The sequence below is a fragment of the Opisthocomus hoazin genome, chromosome 4 (genome assembly GCF_030867145.1).
Source record: "Opisthocomus hoazin isolate bOpiHoa1 chromosome 4, bOpiHoa1.hap1, whole genome shotgun sequence".
NCBI lineage: Eukaryota > Metazoa > Chordata > Aves > Opisthocomiformes > Opisthocomidae > Opisthocomus > Opisthocomus hoazin.
In genome coordinates this window covers 23386900-23401411 of record NC_134417.1, presented here as the reverse complement: position 1 = coordinate 23401411, position 14512 = coordinate 23386900, and the positions used below count along the sequence as shown (strand labels likewise).

General features: G+C 52.7%; 1 protein-coding gene across 3 annotated transcripts in view; it reads right to left on the bottom strand.

Annotated features, from left to right (window-relative positions):
* Positions 1–13953, bottom strand: part of PLD1 (phospholipase D1) — an 81354-nt gene extending 67401 nt beyond the window's left edge. For 2 of the 3 annotated variants that reach the window (XM_075418320.1, XM_075418323.1), the window contains exon 1: positions 338–503. In XM_075418320.1, the coding sequence (XP_075274435.1) occupies positions 338–350 (13 nt within the window). In that variant the 5' untranslated portion in view covers positions 351–503. Of the gene's footprint in view, positions 1–337; positions 504–2943; positions 3402–13759 lie in introns of those variants that run through there. The other variant, XM_075418321.1, reaches the window with a different exon arrangement.
* Positions 13954–14512: the final 559 nt, after the last annotated feature.

The window sequence follows — 14512 nt, the reverse complement described above, 5'->3', positions numbered from 1 at the left end:
GCCCAGCGCATTCCAGCGACGCCGAAGCAAATGTAAAGTTGCCATCTCCGCACGCCCCGCTCCGGACCCTCCCGGCTGGCTGCAGCCCGGCGCAGGGCTCAGCAGCCCCGGCGGAGCCCCCGCCCCGCCATTTCCACGCATGAAAAATCAGTGAGTCACCCCAAAATGTCCCACACGGCTGGCAAACACCGCCCCATCGGCAAAGTTTCTTTCCCAGCCTCAGTAGCGAGCCCGAGAATGGGACTGGCCCGAAAAGAAGCGTCCTGCGTTGAAGTATCTGCCCTTTCTCCCCCCGCCCCGCAACACGCCCCGCAACCCGGGGTTTTTCTCTACCCACCTCCTGCCCCCATGGGCGCGGGTGCCCCATGGTGCTGCCGCAGACAGCGAGCCCCTTCTTTCCACCTTCCTTTCTTCCTCCTTCCTCCCTTCCCGAGGCGAGCAGAGCCCCTTCCCCCGGGCAGGGAGCGGAGCGGGACCCGCACCCCTCAGCCGCCCGGCACCGCCCAGCCCCGCCGCTCCGCTCCCGCCGGGCCCCGCCCCCGCCGCGCCCCAGCCTATGAGCGCCGGGCTGAGGGGAGGAAGCCCCGCCCCGCCGGGCCGGGAGGGGCACGGAGATGGGGGGGGGGGGGGGGGTCTGCGCCCTGCTTGCGGTGGGCGCTGCTTCGGGGGGGGGGGCCCAAGGAAATGACCTGTTAGCGCTGAGGAGGAACTCTGCTTTCTTAAATTGCAGCTTCGCAGCCCTGCGACACGGGGACTTTGATTTCACAGAATCACAGCACGGCAGGGGTTGGCAAGGACCTCTGTGGGTCACCCAGTCCAACCCCCTGCCGAAGCAGGGTCACTCAGAGCTGCACAGGACCGCGTCCAGGCGGGTCTTGAATATCTCCAGAGAAGGAGACTCCACAACCTCCCTGGGCAGCCTGTGCCAGGGCTCCATCACCCTCAGAGGGAAGAAGTTCTTCCTCATGTTCAGACGGAGCTTCCTCTGCTTCAGTTTGTGCCCATTGCCCCTTGTCCTGTCACTGGGCACCACTGGAAAGAGTCTGGCCCCGTCCTCCTGACACCCACCCTGCAGATGTTTAGAAGCATTTACAAGGTCCCCTCTCAGCTTTCTCTTCTCCAGGCTGAACAAGCCCCTCTCCCTCAGCCTTTCCTCGTAGCAGAGATGCTCCAGTCCCCTCATCATTTGCCCCACTCTCAAGCCAGTGCCACTTGCGTGGGGAGCACAGGTTCTCCCCTTCTGTGCCCTTCTCACAGAAGCCCGATTACTGCGAGAGGGAGCAGTCGGTTTTCCCGGGCTGCCGCCAAGAAATCGCGTTTGGCGAGGGGAACAAATGAAACAAGTCAGTGCGAATTAACAATGAATCAAGTACACATGCAATGTTATTTTTAGCGTCAGATAACCCAATAATCATGGTCACATATTGTTTGCAACCGAGCGGCACTCATCCGCACATGCTGCATCTTTCATGTTACTTCCCATGTGCCCTTTTTAATATGCAAAGAAGCAGATTTTTTAGCGAGAGGGAGAGAAAATTTTTGTGCTTATAGAAGCACTGAACTGACAAGCAGAGAAGCAAAAATGCTCCATACGTTCCACAGCTCGAAGGTAGCCTTGCGTGCTGGTAACATGCCCGAAACCTGTCTGCGGTGCCACAGCTTCCAGCGCCACAGCTGCACGGGACATCTCGGTGCCTTTCTCCAGGGAATTCAGTGTTCCCGCTGCTGTCTCTACAGCAAGATTTCAATCTGGTTGTTATGATATTTTTCTCCCTTAAAGGATTTTTTTTTTAATAGAGAGGAAGTGAACCACGATCCTCAAATCTCCATGAGATAAATGACCCAACTTTGGTCACTGCTAACACAGAGACGGACTCTACCACTGCTCTGGCAGTGCAATATTGAAGCATCACCATGTTCTCCACCAGAACAGTACCTGCTTTGGTTACAGGCACACCTGCAGCTTCGGCTCAGCTCGTTTACACTGGGTTTACTATGTCTTGGCTTACCAACAGCTTACTAAAGACGTAGCAATGTGCTTCACATTTAAAATCAAACTGAGAAATCTAAGGTGGGTTCCCAATAGGGTTGCAACACGGCTTCCTTCAGCCCACAGTGTTGAGCCCAGACACTGCACCACTCGGCATCTCCGGGGAGCTGCGAGTCAGGGGGGCATTGCTAACGCTCAGCGTCACGAGAGACCAAAGCTACAGAGAAAAGCAGGGTGGAGCTCTGCAGCAAAGAGCAGGGGTGACAGGAAATACGGAAAGTCACTCCATATCGCTGGCATCACCTTTCCACCCCCAAGAGCGGGCAAAGCTGTGCTCGAGAGGGACAGGTTTCCCCACACTGCAGGGGGTTTCGTGCTTACGCCAGCACGTGGGGTGGGAATCAGTGGACGGACAGCACGGGGAGCATCCTTCAGGGCCCCTGCCTGCCTGGGGTGCCCACTTCTGCCATCCTCTCCAGCCCCACCTCTGCTCACCCCACCGCTGCCTCGGGCAGGGGCCAGCAGGCTGCAGGGGACCCCCACCATCTCCCACCTCTGCACGCCTCTCCATGCGCGTTGGTGCCCAGGGGGGACACCGCAGACGCGGAAAACAGCTCTCTGGCTGGCTGAATTCTGGCAAACCTTTACAAGTCCATAAGCCTCAGCTCAGCTAACACATATTTAATTCCTCAGCTGCTAGGTTTATTCGGCAGCCGCTGTGAGCAGGGCTGGGCCAGCAGCAGGAATGAGCAGACACTCTCCGTGAGCGTTTTGGCCTCTACATAGCACAATTCCCCTCTCCTGAGCACCACAACAGGGCAGGTTCTCCACCCACAGTTATCGTCTCTTCCAGAAGAAATGCCGTGGTGCCCGCGTCCATTAGTGATTCGCTACACTTCCCGTAATCTTCCCTGTCCCAGAGGCAATCCGTAAAGTGGATACTTGGCACATACCTTCAAAGATATCTGGAGCTCTGAAGAAACACAATATTGTCTGTTGGGGGGGGCAGTTCTTTGGTCCTCTGTTCCTATCTGCTTTTTGATCTTCAGGAACTTCCGTGCATCCTTCGGAGTCGGACGCTTGTTGCTGTCACAGGGGGGTGTGGAAGTTTTCTTATTTAACAGGAGATGTTGGTGAACAGAGCGTGCTGCAGGGCAGTCATGCGGGGATCGGTGCCACTGCAGTCTGTAAGACCAAGGTGCGAATATTGGGAATCTCTTTTTTTTCTTTCTAATTTAGCTGCACTTCACTCACGTTTTTCTTCTCTTTAAAAATTTTCGTTTCCATGCCTAACGAACTGGCCAAAAGCGGGGCTGCATGAGGCATGCAGGGACATCTTCAGAAGGGCTTTTTGAGGACCAGGAGCCTACGCTGCTGCACACCAAACCCAATCCACCAGCTGAAAGACAACCTGCAAAGAGAAAAAGGGATATATTTTTTTAAAATATAAGGACCTCATCCTCAATCTTGGTCACCATCTGGCATCACAAACACAAACAGGGGGAAAGGGGAGGAGCAGGGGGGCAGCGATGGCTGCCAGACACTAGAAAAACGCCAAACTATGGCCTCAGAGCGGGTGGGAGTGAGTGCGTGACAGCACAAAGGCATCAACTTCTCCAGGCCTCTCAAACCACATTTTTTTTCACCCAGAAAAGCAGTCTCCCCTTTCACTCTCTGGCAAAAAGCAGTTTTGCCCAGGGGCTGGAGCGCAGGAGGGCCCTCAGCAGTTTCAGTGGAGCCACGGCAGGGATCCATCTGACGTATCGAACGCAGATGTCACCTGAACGCAGGGTTTTACCTGTAGAGTTTTTCTTGCCAGGTTGCTTTGCCCCTGTTAAATGAGCACCGCGGCAGCAGTACAAACCCCGGCGCTGTGTTCCTCACGGCGTTACAAAGAGCAGGCTGTTCCCCAGACCGGCGCCGCCGGACGGCCACGTTTCGGCTGGCACGTTCTTGGTTAGGTGAAGTATCAAAGATGGCAAAAACCAAGCAACCAAACCGTCAGCTGCTCGAGCTGAGCACTCCGCTGCCCGTCCCTCACGTCTGCAGACAACCCGCAGCACCCTTCTCCTCCGTGTGTTTCCTCTTTAGCCCTACAGACGCTGCCTGGCCCCAAGCATGGGTGATGCTGGTGCCTCCACAAAGCCATGGGGGATGGAGGGGGACTGGGGAAAAACCGGGGGGTGGCTTTTCCCCTACTCAAGTCCCGTGTGGGAAGGAGCTTGCAGAGCCCCAGGTGAGGAAGGAACAGCCTGGCAGTGAGGCGAGGGCTGGCTCTGGCGTTTGCAAGCCCCGGTGTGGGACGTTGCTGTGCCTCCTGCCCCAGCACCCCGTCCCCAGCCCCTGCTGAAGCAACAGCTCTGCGAGTGGTGGTGGACCTACCACCCCTCCGCCAGGTTTTCAGTGGGCGTTCGCTTGCCACCTGACACAGTGACCCTGCAGCTCTGGAGGATGGCCGGGCTGTTGTACCCTCTACACCCCAGCGTCACCTCGCTGGGAACTGGAAATGTGCTTTGTTGTAGCCATTTCAGAGCAGTTTCTCGTTAGGAAGGGCCTGAACGTGCTCCCATGACATGCACAGAGAGATGGGGCAGAATGGTGCTCAGCTCTGACGCCGAGCCCACCCCCACAGCCGGAGAGGACGGAGGGAGCCCCGAGGACGCGTGAAGCAGGAAAACCCCAGGAAAACCCCGCGGGGTCCACGCCGGGGCAGCCGCGGGTGATGCTGCCCAGGCTGGAGCAGCCCAGAGACCCCCGAGCATGGGCCAACTGGCATTAAGCCACGTACAGGCCCAAAAAAAAGCCATTTTTCTTGTTTCGTCCCATAAGATCAGCATTCACGAAGGAAAAAGGAGGGGGGAGGGGGTGTTTGCGGAAATCACATTGCCAAGTACTTTTATTTTTCCCTCCCCCCTTCAAAGCCCGCAGTTGTCCTCCTAACTTGGAAGGAAGAGGCAGGGGAGGAAGTTTTGATGAAAGGCACTCAAACATGGTCGCGGCCACGATGCCTCCTGGGAGTTGTAGTCATATTTTCCCCCACCCCAATGGCTTTTTTGGGTGCCACTCCGCAGCGCGGCGATGCTCCCCATAACCCAGAAGCCCATCCCAGCCCGCCCCGCCTGCACGGCCAGGGGACCCCGGGGGCTGCTCAGGATCCAAACCCTACCGGGTTCGGCCAGAATATTTCAGTTTTCTTTCACAGCCTCCCCCTCTCGCAGAATTCCCATGGAAACAAAAACAAAGCTCTGAATGTTTGGGTTCGGTTGGGGGTATTCTTTTTCCTCCTCTCGAGGGGAGGGTGAATGAAATCGGTAAATGAAAAAAGCAACAAATAATAACGTGTGGAATAAAACATGAGATACCGCTTCTAGCTTGATCTCCCCTGCAGCGGTGCCTCTGCGATCCGTGTCGCCCCTGAAGAGCCTCAGGGGAGAGAAACCGGCCTCAGAGCTAAAATCGCACCTTCTTTCTCGTATTGCAAAGTTGCGTTTGGGCAGCAGCACCCCCAAGCCGAGCCCTGCCACCGCCTCCGCCGTCCCGCGGGGACCTGGATGCCACTGGCAGCCCCACGCAGCCCATGGCCCAGGGCAGGGCGATGCGCAGCGTCGAGGAAAAGGGGGGGGGGGGGATAAAAAGGGGGTTTTTTGCAGCAATTCACAAAACTTCAACGGCATGCCAAGCACGTCGGTGTATGAAGCACAGTATCTGGAGGAAGGAGAGAGTGCAAACCGTCTCCTTATGGTGTTAAGCTAAGACGCACGCTGCCTTTCTATTTAAAGCCCTACAGTAGCACAAATGCCAGGTTTGAGCGAGCTCGACAAGTCCATCTGAAAACAATTTACAGGGTCCTCTCTACCGCAGGATCCGAGCACCTGACAGCTTGTAATGCCCTAGCATTCCCACGCAGCAGGACACAGCCGTCCTTCACCTGCTGGAGAGCTGGAGCCCGGATCTGGAAAGGCGTTTAGTGAACCACAGAGACCGGTGGGACCTCCCTGGGGTCCAAAGCAGCTTTGGGGTGGGGACAGTGGCCCGCAGGGTGCTCAGCACTGCTGTTCCACCTCCCCTTTCCCTCCGCCTGGGAACCGACGCTGGGTGCAACCCTGGCTGTGCTGCAGACCGGGGTTTCGCTGCCGACACTGGGTACCCGGGCATGTCCTGCCGGCCAAGCCACCCTGGCAAGGCCAAATCATCCATCCTCCCCTGCCAGCACCCCCAAACTCTCTCCTGCCAGGATGGAGCAAGAAGAAAGCCAGACGCAACCCGGGGCCAGGGTTTGGGATGTGCCTCATTTTTCCCTCATCTACCTCAACAGCACTGTTTCTAAAGCATCCTAGAATGCAGTTCATTAAATGGTGAATTCCACATTTTATCGTTTGTCCATAACAGGTTGTCAAGTCAGCATGTTATTGTTAGCAACAGGAGAGGAACTAACTAAAATATTCTTAAAGAATGTACTGAGCACTTGAGCAAGAGTTAAGTAACAAGCATTTCTTTAGCAAGGAATCTAAGCAAGACACGCTCCACCCATTTTGTTAACAGACAAAGGCTTATATAAGCTGGAGGTTACATAAAATCCTAAAATAGGGAGCCGGAGGACTCCCCCACCTTTGGATGACAGCGCGACTGCAGCCCACATGTACCTGAGCTGACACCGCAGCAGCTCCGAGCTGACCCGCCACCGATGCCCGGGCCCGGAGCTGGCAGCAGGAAGCAGCGAACGCTGAGCATCGCCCGGGCTGCGAGTCTGGATGTGCCCGCACGCTCCTCCGGAAACAGCCTGCACAGGAACGCGCTCCAAGCGGCTTCATCATCGCTGTGTTGATCAAAGAGTATATATCTGCTCTCCTGTTCTCCTGCCTGACGGGTCAGGCTAAAGACCGTCTGATCCCAGGGTGCCATCCCAAGGGAATTATGACTGATGGTTAGGAAGGAGTACGCTAATGGGTCATGGTTATTGGGAAACTTCTCCGGGACTCTCCCTGCCTCAGGGATTTGCAAGCGAGGGACTTTCCAAGCCAGAAGTGCTATTTTTGCAATTTCACAGTGCCTGGCAGCTATTTCTTTCAATAAATTGTCCAGTCTAGTTTGGAGTTCACATGAACTTTCAACTTCTGCAATATCATGCAACAAGAAATGCCACCATTTACTGTAATTTATCTGCAGAGAAAAGGGAATCAATGCCTTGCAAGATCAAGTGCTATAGCTAAAAATAGCAGGCTGCTGGGGGGTGCAGCCTTTTCATCAGGTCTTGTCAGCCTGAAAGCCTGTCTACCTGTCTCTAGACAAATCACCTGTCTCAGTAAAAAACCACTTTTTCTCCCTAGACACCTCGCATCCCACCTTAAAATGCAATATTCCAACACTCAGACAACAGCTTCAGCCCACTCCAATGGTTACTTCCTAGACATGAGGTCAGAAAAAGTCTCGGAGCAGAGGATTTGCAATTCTCTTCGCAACCCAGCCAGCCAGTCCTCCTTCTAACGCAGGAATCAGATGCAGTTTCGTGAGACTTCTCCGGTGTGGGGAAAAATAGGGGCAGAAAGAACTTCAGACACGGGGTTGTTGGCCAGGCAGAGCAAAACCTGTCAGGAGTTCTGCTCTGGACTACAAGGGTGCTATTAATCGCGGTGATCAGTGTGCTCTGCGGTGCTTGCCGAAACATGCCAAGGCTGTTCCGTGACTCTGCCTGCCTGACTTCGCGTTTTGGATTTTCCTGACCTTTGCTCTGAATCAATGGGAGGTGCACGGAGGGGATTTCGATGCAGCTCCCCTGCTTCTGGAGCATCCTCCCCGGCTGCACCGCACAGGCTGCCCTGGGGGCTGTTTTACGGGAGAGGCAGGCGGAAGGCAGGCAGCAGGAGAAAACGAAGCAATGAAATGCAAGCTGCCTGGCCGGCAAAAAAAAAAAAAAAAAAAGAAAAAAATTCAGAATAGCCTGGCTTTGGTTTCTATCGCATCATTTTTCTTACTTCGGAATTAAATCCAGATGACATAGATAAGACAGTGGTGACCCCTAGTGCCCTCTCCAGCTGCAGCTGCCACTGTTATTCCCTGTATTGATACTGGAACGTAAGAAGAGGGAAGAAGCAACACTGTTCGGATTTGTTCTCCATCCACAAAGCCTCGCCCTCTCTCCCCGTGCGGGATCTAATTTCCTCTCCCTGCTCGAACTCTCGCACTGCGAGGCATTCGCTGCAGCATCCCTTTGGTGCTGTTGTCTGGGAACAAAATTAAACAAATTTACTTCTGTAAGCACTTACTATATTCCATTGACCCTGTCATCGTACATTTATGTTTATTATGCCTACAGAAAAGAAAGCAGAGCCTATTTTGCTAACTCCAAGCTTGTCAATAGCTAAGAACAGCCATTCAAACTCCTGAGAAGAGATCTTTGTCTTCTATAAAGCCTATTTTGCAGCACCGAGCCGCTGAGAGGAGCGAGTCTTTCCTGTGACAGTCATCAGTAGGCACCATTATTTTTCTTTTCTAGCCATGTCAAAACTCGCTGTTCCTGTGACTCAACCCGCACCAGACGCAACCGCTCGCTGAGCTGTGGGACTCTCGCCGGGAGCTTTTCCTGGAGTTATCACAGGGGAACAACAAATCTTTCCGAAAAATCTGAAGACATCTGCTTGCAGTTGACTTTGGGACGCAGGATTTTCGTAGAACGGTTTGGGTTGGAAGGGACCTTATAGGTCATCTCGTTCAGCACCGCTGCCATGGGCTGGGACCCCTTCCACCAGCCCAGATTGCTTCAAGCCCCGTCCAACCTGGCCTTGAACACTGCCAGGGAGGGGGCAGCCACAGCTTCTCTGGGCAATCTGTGCCAGTGCCTCACCACCCTCCTCGTAAAGAATTTCTTCCTTATATCTAATCTAAACCTACCCTCTTCCAGTTTAAAGCCATTACACCTTGTCCTATGACTACACACCCTTGTAAAATTCTTTTCCTTGAGGAAATAAACGATCTTAGCATAAACCTGAAAGACCTTTAGCTTCCTGATGATGGAGGGCTTTGGGCATCTCCCCTCTTGTGCCTCACTTCTCCCTGCGTGGTACCACCCCAGTGGACCACTCTGGGGAACAGGGCTGTGCTTTTCATCATTGGGCATCTCAGATTTTCACATATTTCACGGGAACTTGTCCCCACCTCCTCAGCCAAAGAGGCCACCTGCTGACGGTCCCCACAGTGACATTTCTACCCTCAAGGGAACCGCAAATGCCCCTGAGCAGCCCTACGGCCTGCCGCAGCTTTGCCTAATGCCTCTTCTTAGTAGGCACGGTGGAGATGGGTTGACGGTTGGACTTGATGATCTTAGAGTCTTTTCCAACTTTAATGATTGTATGATTCTGTGATTCCGCTCTGTATTTCTTCCCTGCCCATCGCAGGCGGGTGTCAGCACCAGTGACCATCACCCCGGCACCCCTTGTGTTGCATCATGCTGGCCGCGCTGAGCCTCCTCCACAGAGCCCGGGTCCCCAGACCTGCCACCGATTTGCACCCTTGCCACTCAAGCCAACAGTTCAGTGCTTTCCAAACCCAAAGCAGCTCCCTGGCTCAGCATCAGGGAGCCCTTCCTGGGGTGCATGTCACCCCCTGAGCTCTGGGCAGAGCCCAACATGGCTCTCGCACCCCACACGCAGCCCAGGCTCGCTCCGTTGCCTCGCTCCCTCCGCAGATACTCACGGTGGCAGCCCAGCCCACCGCACCATTGCCTCGCAGCCTGCTCCTCCTTCCCCTTTCGCTGCCCACCAGCCCATTTCTTCACCAGAAACAACTTCCAGGTCTCAGCCAACCCTTCCTCCTCATCATCTTCTCCCTTTCGCGCAGATGCCCTGGTCGCTCAGCCCCAGATTTCCATCCCGTAAAGCCTGCGGGCTGCCTGCAGACTTCTGCGCGCCCTCAGCCAGGAAAGCACAGCCAGGCTGCTCCCCAAAACGAGCCCTGTGCTGGCTGTTAGACCCAGGACCGAGCCCAGCTGGGGATGCATCGGCCGGAGGTGAGCCCGGCCGGTGCCTCCGCAGCAAGAGCTTTACTCATGGCAGGGCTAGGCGGGCGTGCTGCTGCCAAAGCGACGACATTTTTTCCAGTTTTAGTGCAAGTTCTTTATCTGTTCTAGACATAACATTCTTTTGTTTCTGTGCCTACTCTCTGAATCATTTTTCCCTGGTTTTATATCTCTAGGTACATGTGTTCACTTGTTGGAATTAAAAGCAATGGTTTCTGAGTTGAAGTTCCTCCTAATGTTTTATTTTTAAACCAGGCTTCGGGGGGGGGTAGGAAGTGTGCTAGTTATTGCATAATTTGAAGTTGGTTTTATCTGGTGTAAATCTCACTTTCTTTTCTTGTCCAGTGCTGAGACACTCTGTGCTACCCAGTGTACCACCAGCTCCGCGTTGCTCTCCTGTCTCTGGATCCAGCACTGCTCCAACCTTCCCGCCTCACTGTCATTTTCCCTTCTGTTTTAATTAAATATATGCAAAAATCTCATCCTCTCAGCCATTGTTTGCTTCTTTCACAATGTTCCATACTGTTGCTCCTGAGTTTCTTTTCCTTGTCAGCTTCAGTAAACACCATTTTGTCTTTATTGCTGTTCTGACTGCATGTGAATCCATGTAGAGAGGGCACTACAAAATCTCTCTCTGTAGCATACATATCTTCTCTTTCTATAGGTGCATTTTTGATAATAGTGTATTTTTCTCTGTAGTCTCATTTTTGTTTGGTGTTAGCTCTGTGTATTCCAGTTCTACTCTGCATCTAAAACAATTCTGTCAGGCTCACATGTGCCTATAGCTACTGGCAGTATCAGTTCTGAATATTTGGCTTTGTTCACTCACACTATTGAAATGCTCAGAATTAGTACATCACTTTAATTCTTGATCATGACATGAATCACCTTTTTTGCCTGCTTTTGCAATATCCTGCCTTCCTGGTTCCTCAGATCCTCGTTTATTCTATCGCAAAGTTACTCTCGTGAAGTGAGAACGCTTTCTCGGATGCCACCCGAACGTCAGAATCCAAACCAGGCAAAGCTGGATCAGACCCAAAGCCAGCCAGTGAAACAGTCCATCATCAGCTGAAGCAGAATTATCATCATTAAAAACATCTTTATTCTAAACTGGAGTTTTTTTCCTTCCAAAGGCTACACTTGTTCAAGGAAGCTACAAATCCTGTGCCCTGCCTGATGCTGCAGGTCCCACCAGATGATCAGAATAGTTCATTCTGGCACTCGTCCTTAAAAACTTACAGATATCTGGGCAAACTACAACTGCATCAGGTAGAGAGATGGTCACACAAGATAAATGAGTTGCTGCTTCTGATCGTAATGCTCCGAATTCGCCTACAGTCCTGCTGGGACGCCCACTTCTCCCACAGCAACCAGCAATGCAGCTGCTCGTACTTGTTTTCCTTTTTATCTCAGCTCGGTTACAACTTTCAAAACTTTGTTAGAAAACTGGCCTAATACGCCTTAAACCACCTCACCTCTGTCTTCCTGGCAATAGAGAGCCCGTGTTTCACTATGATTCTTGTTGCATCAGTGTCTCCCCAGGTTCTGACTCACGTAAGTCAGAAGATGACCCACTCAGAGGAGTTTGTTTGGTGCTCCGGGGAAGAGGAGATGGTGCCAAGCTGGAGGCAGCTCTCAGGCTTTGCTCCTGCGTGCTGAGCAGCCGGTGCTTCCTCCACAGTCGCCGTGCTGGGGCCACGCAGCTCAGCGGCCAGGACGGCTCTGTCCCCTCCTGCCACCACCCCGTCTCCTGCCCGGTGCTGCCCACGGGCAGGGTGGCTGGAGGAAAGAGGATTTGTATGTCGTGACCCATTGGGTGGATCGCAACAGAAAAAAAAAAAGGGGTTGAAAGACTCATGAAACTTTCGAGACAGCGTGAGCTGGAAAACCCCAGGCTCTGCCGGGGAGGCACAGCCAAATGCAGGGGTCGGAGGTGACCAGCACGTCCCCCGGAGAAGGACCAGGCACCCACGGCACCACACAGCAAAGGCGTGCCGGCAGATGGGAGGAAAGCGCAGGCTGGAGCAGATGTCACCGCTCTGGACAGGTTTTAGTTTTCCTTCAGAAAATCTATTCGGAAGCATAAAGCCAGTGTCAAAAAAATTCTTACTCTTAGACAAATACACATGCAAAAAGGCTGTAAGAAACGCTCTAGGCTGCCTTGCCAGAGTTTAGACCAAACTGAAAGCTGCCATCAGTCCCAGTTCCCCAGTTCTCTGCTCATGCCCTCCACTAAAACCAACAGCATAATTCTCTATTCTTCTTTTTTTTTCCAGACTCCCAGTCATTTTGCACAGTCCAAGTAAAACAAGTAAAACCAGCCTTGGCCTTAAGATGAAAACTGAAAAAGGAAAAACAAATGAAAAAAACAAAACCAAACCAACAATTAAAGAAACAGAAGGCTTTGCATACAAAACCCCAGCCAAGTGCCTGCAGCCATCTCTGTTCACACTCACCAGCACGGGAGCTGCACAGCCCGCAGAAGAGCCCTGCCAGGGGTTTATTCCCACCTTCCTTTAACTCTGACCATAAATCCGGGAAGAGCAGGGTATTACAAATCGCAGCGTGCTCGGCAGATGAAGACACCCAGGTGTGCAACACGGGGTAAGTAGCCTTCAGAGGGAAGTCTTTTTCAAGGAAATACCTGAGCACGAGTGTTTATCCGAGGTTCGGGATCAGCGTGCTGAGCATCATGGTGTTTACCTACACGTACAGCAACGCCCATTGCCTGGCTAATCCATCAGGTCCTCTTTCAACAGAGGAAAACATTAAAGGAAAAGCACTGAAAATTTTTGCATTTCATCCAATTTTTGCACTTTCTCAGCTGGCAATTGCCGTCCTGTTATAGATTTCTGAAAATTCTTAGCAAATACATAAAGAGCGCTAACCAGCAGAGCAACCGGTGACATGCAGCCTTCGAGGTGTCAGCCACTGCTAAACCTTTCAATGAAAGTGGCCGCGAAGTGCCAGATCACCCTGTTTTACCCTCTGCCACACTCACTGCGGGAACGTAAACCGAAATCAGAACCGGTTCTTCAGCAATTTAACTGTCAGTATCACCCACAGCAGCCTGTAACGCACGCCCAGAGACTGGCCACTCGGCTTTTAACTTCATTTTTTAACTTTCTACCAGTCCCTGATGGATACCCAGATACCCAGTTCTCTCAGACAAGCCGGAGCAAGGTCATTGCTGGGAGTTTTCTGGCTTTCCCGCTTGGAGATGAACAACAGGAGTGGGAGGTGTTTGGTTGGCATCTGCTCCACAGCTACAGCCCCTATTTCCAGGTGAGGACACCGGAGGTTTCTGTGCTCATACAAGAAGGGCTGCCATTTATTTGGGGTCACAGCATTGTTACTGGCATTTCTCCAGGCAGATTCTTATGCAAACCACCAGCATTTTTTACTTGGAATTTGCATTAACATTGAACTGAAAGGCTGCCTCGGAGGACATCTGTTTCCACATCTTTGGGTTCTGCCCATAACCAAACATCTCCCGGCTGGTTTTGCCGGTGAAGGCTGCAGCTGGGCGTGATTCAGAGCTACACGTCTGTATTTAGCATTGACTTAGGTAACCGAGGGCTGCCATGAGCAAACTGCCCATCCCAGATCCAAACACCCTTATCTCCTGCCAGCGCCATTCTGCAAGGGAGAGGGCAATTTCACTTTTTTCTGCTGTTACTGGAATTCCCAAAATTAAACTTTGTGCCAGTGAGTACCTCACTAAGGCAGTCCTGGCAAACTCCCACTCCAGGACTTACCTGGGTCCGAACTAAATTCACCGCTAAGTCCCCAGGAACGACGCGACGCGCTGTGCCCGGGCGTTGATCCATGGGACGCGGCCGGCAGCGTGAAACCCCAGCACTGCGCCGCGGACGCAGCCGTTTCTGGAGCTCTCCGGGGCCCGCAGAGCGAGCTGCAGTGCCTCTGCCCCGGGAGGCAGCTGACCCACGAGACGGGTGAACGTAAGAGATAAGCGGGTGCAGACAGGGCAGCAGCAGCACGGGCTCACCCGCTCCGGCTCTGAGGCGCTTCCTCTTTCCGACGTCACTTCAGCGTTGCGCTGAAAGACCAAAAAACAAGCAGCTCATGGCCTTTTTTTCCTTCTTTTTTTTTTTTTTTTTAATAACTAGTTCAATTCTTATTGTTTTAAAAGGTAGGAAGAAGTGATTTTTTATCTCAAAGCAGTGGGGAAAAAATTGTATAATATTCCTGTACCTAACCATATTAAATGGAAAGGAAAAATCCCCTGCTGTTTTCAGAAAAGCAGGCAAAACTAGGACTATAGCCAGCCACTCTCTTCATCATTTTTAGCAGGGTATTCGCACTACTTTGCAAATGGGAGAGTAGAGGCAGGGGAGTGAGGGGGCTGTGCGGTGACGGCAGAGCAAAAGGCGCTTCAGGATTGCAAGTTGTGGCTCCAAATGCCTGGCCCCCGATACAGCGCGCTCATCCAGCATGATGAAACCACTTGGCTGTTCCAAATTTGCTCAAATATCTTGACAGAGTAGCTC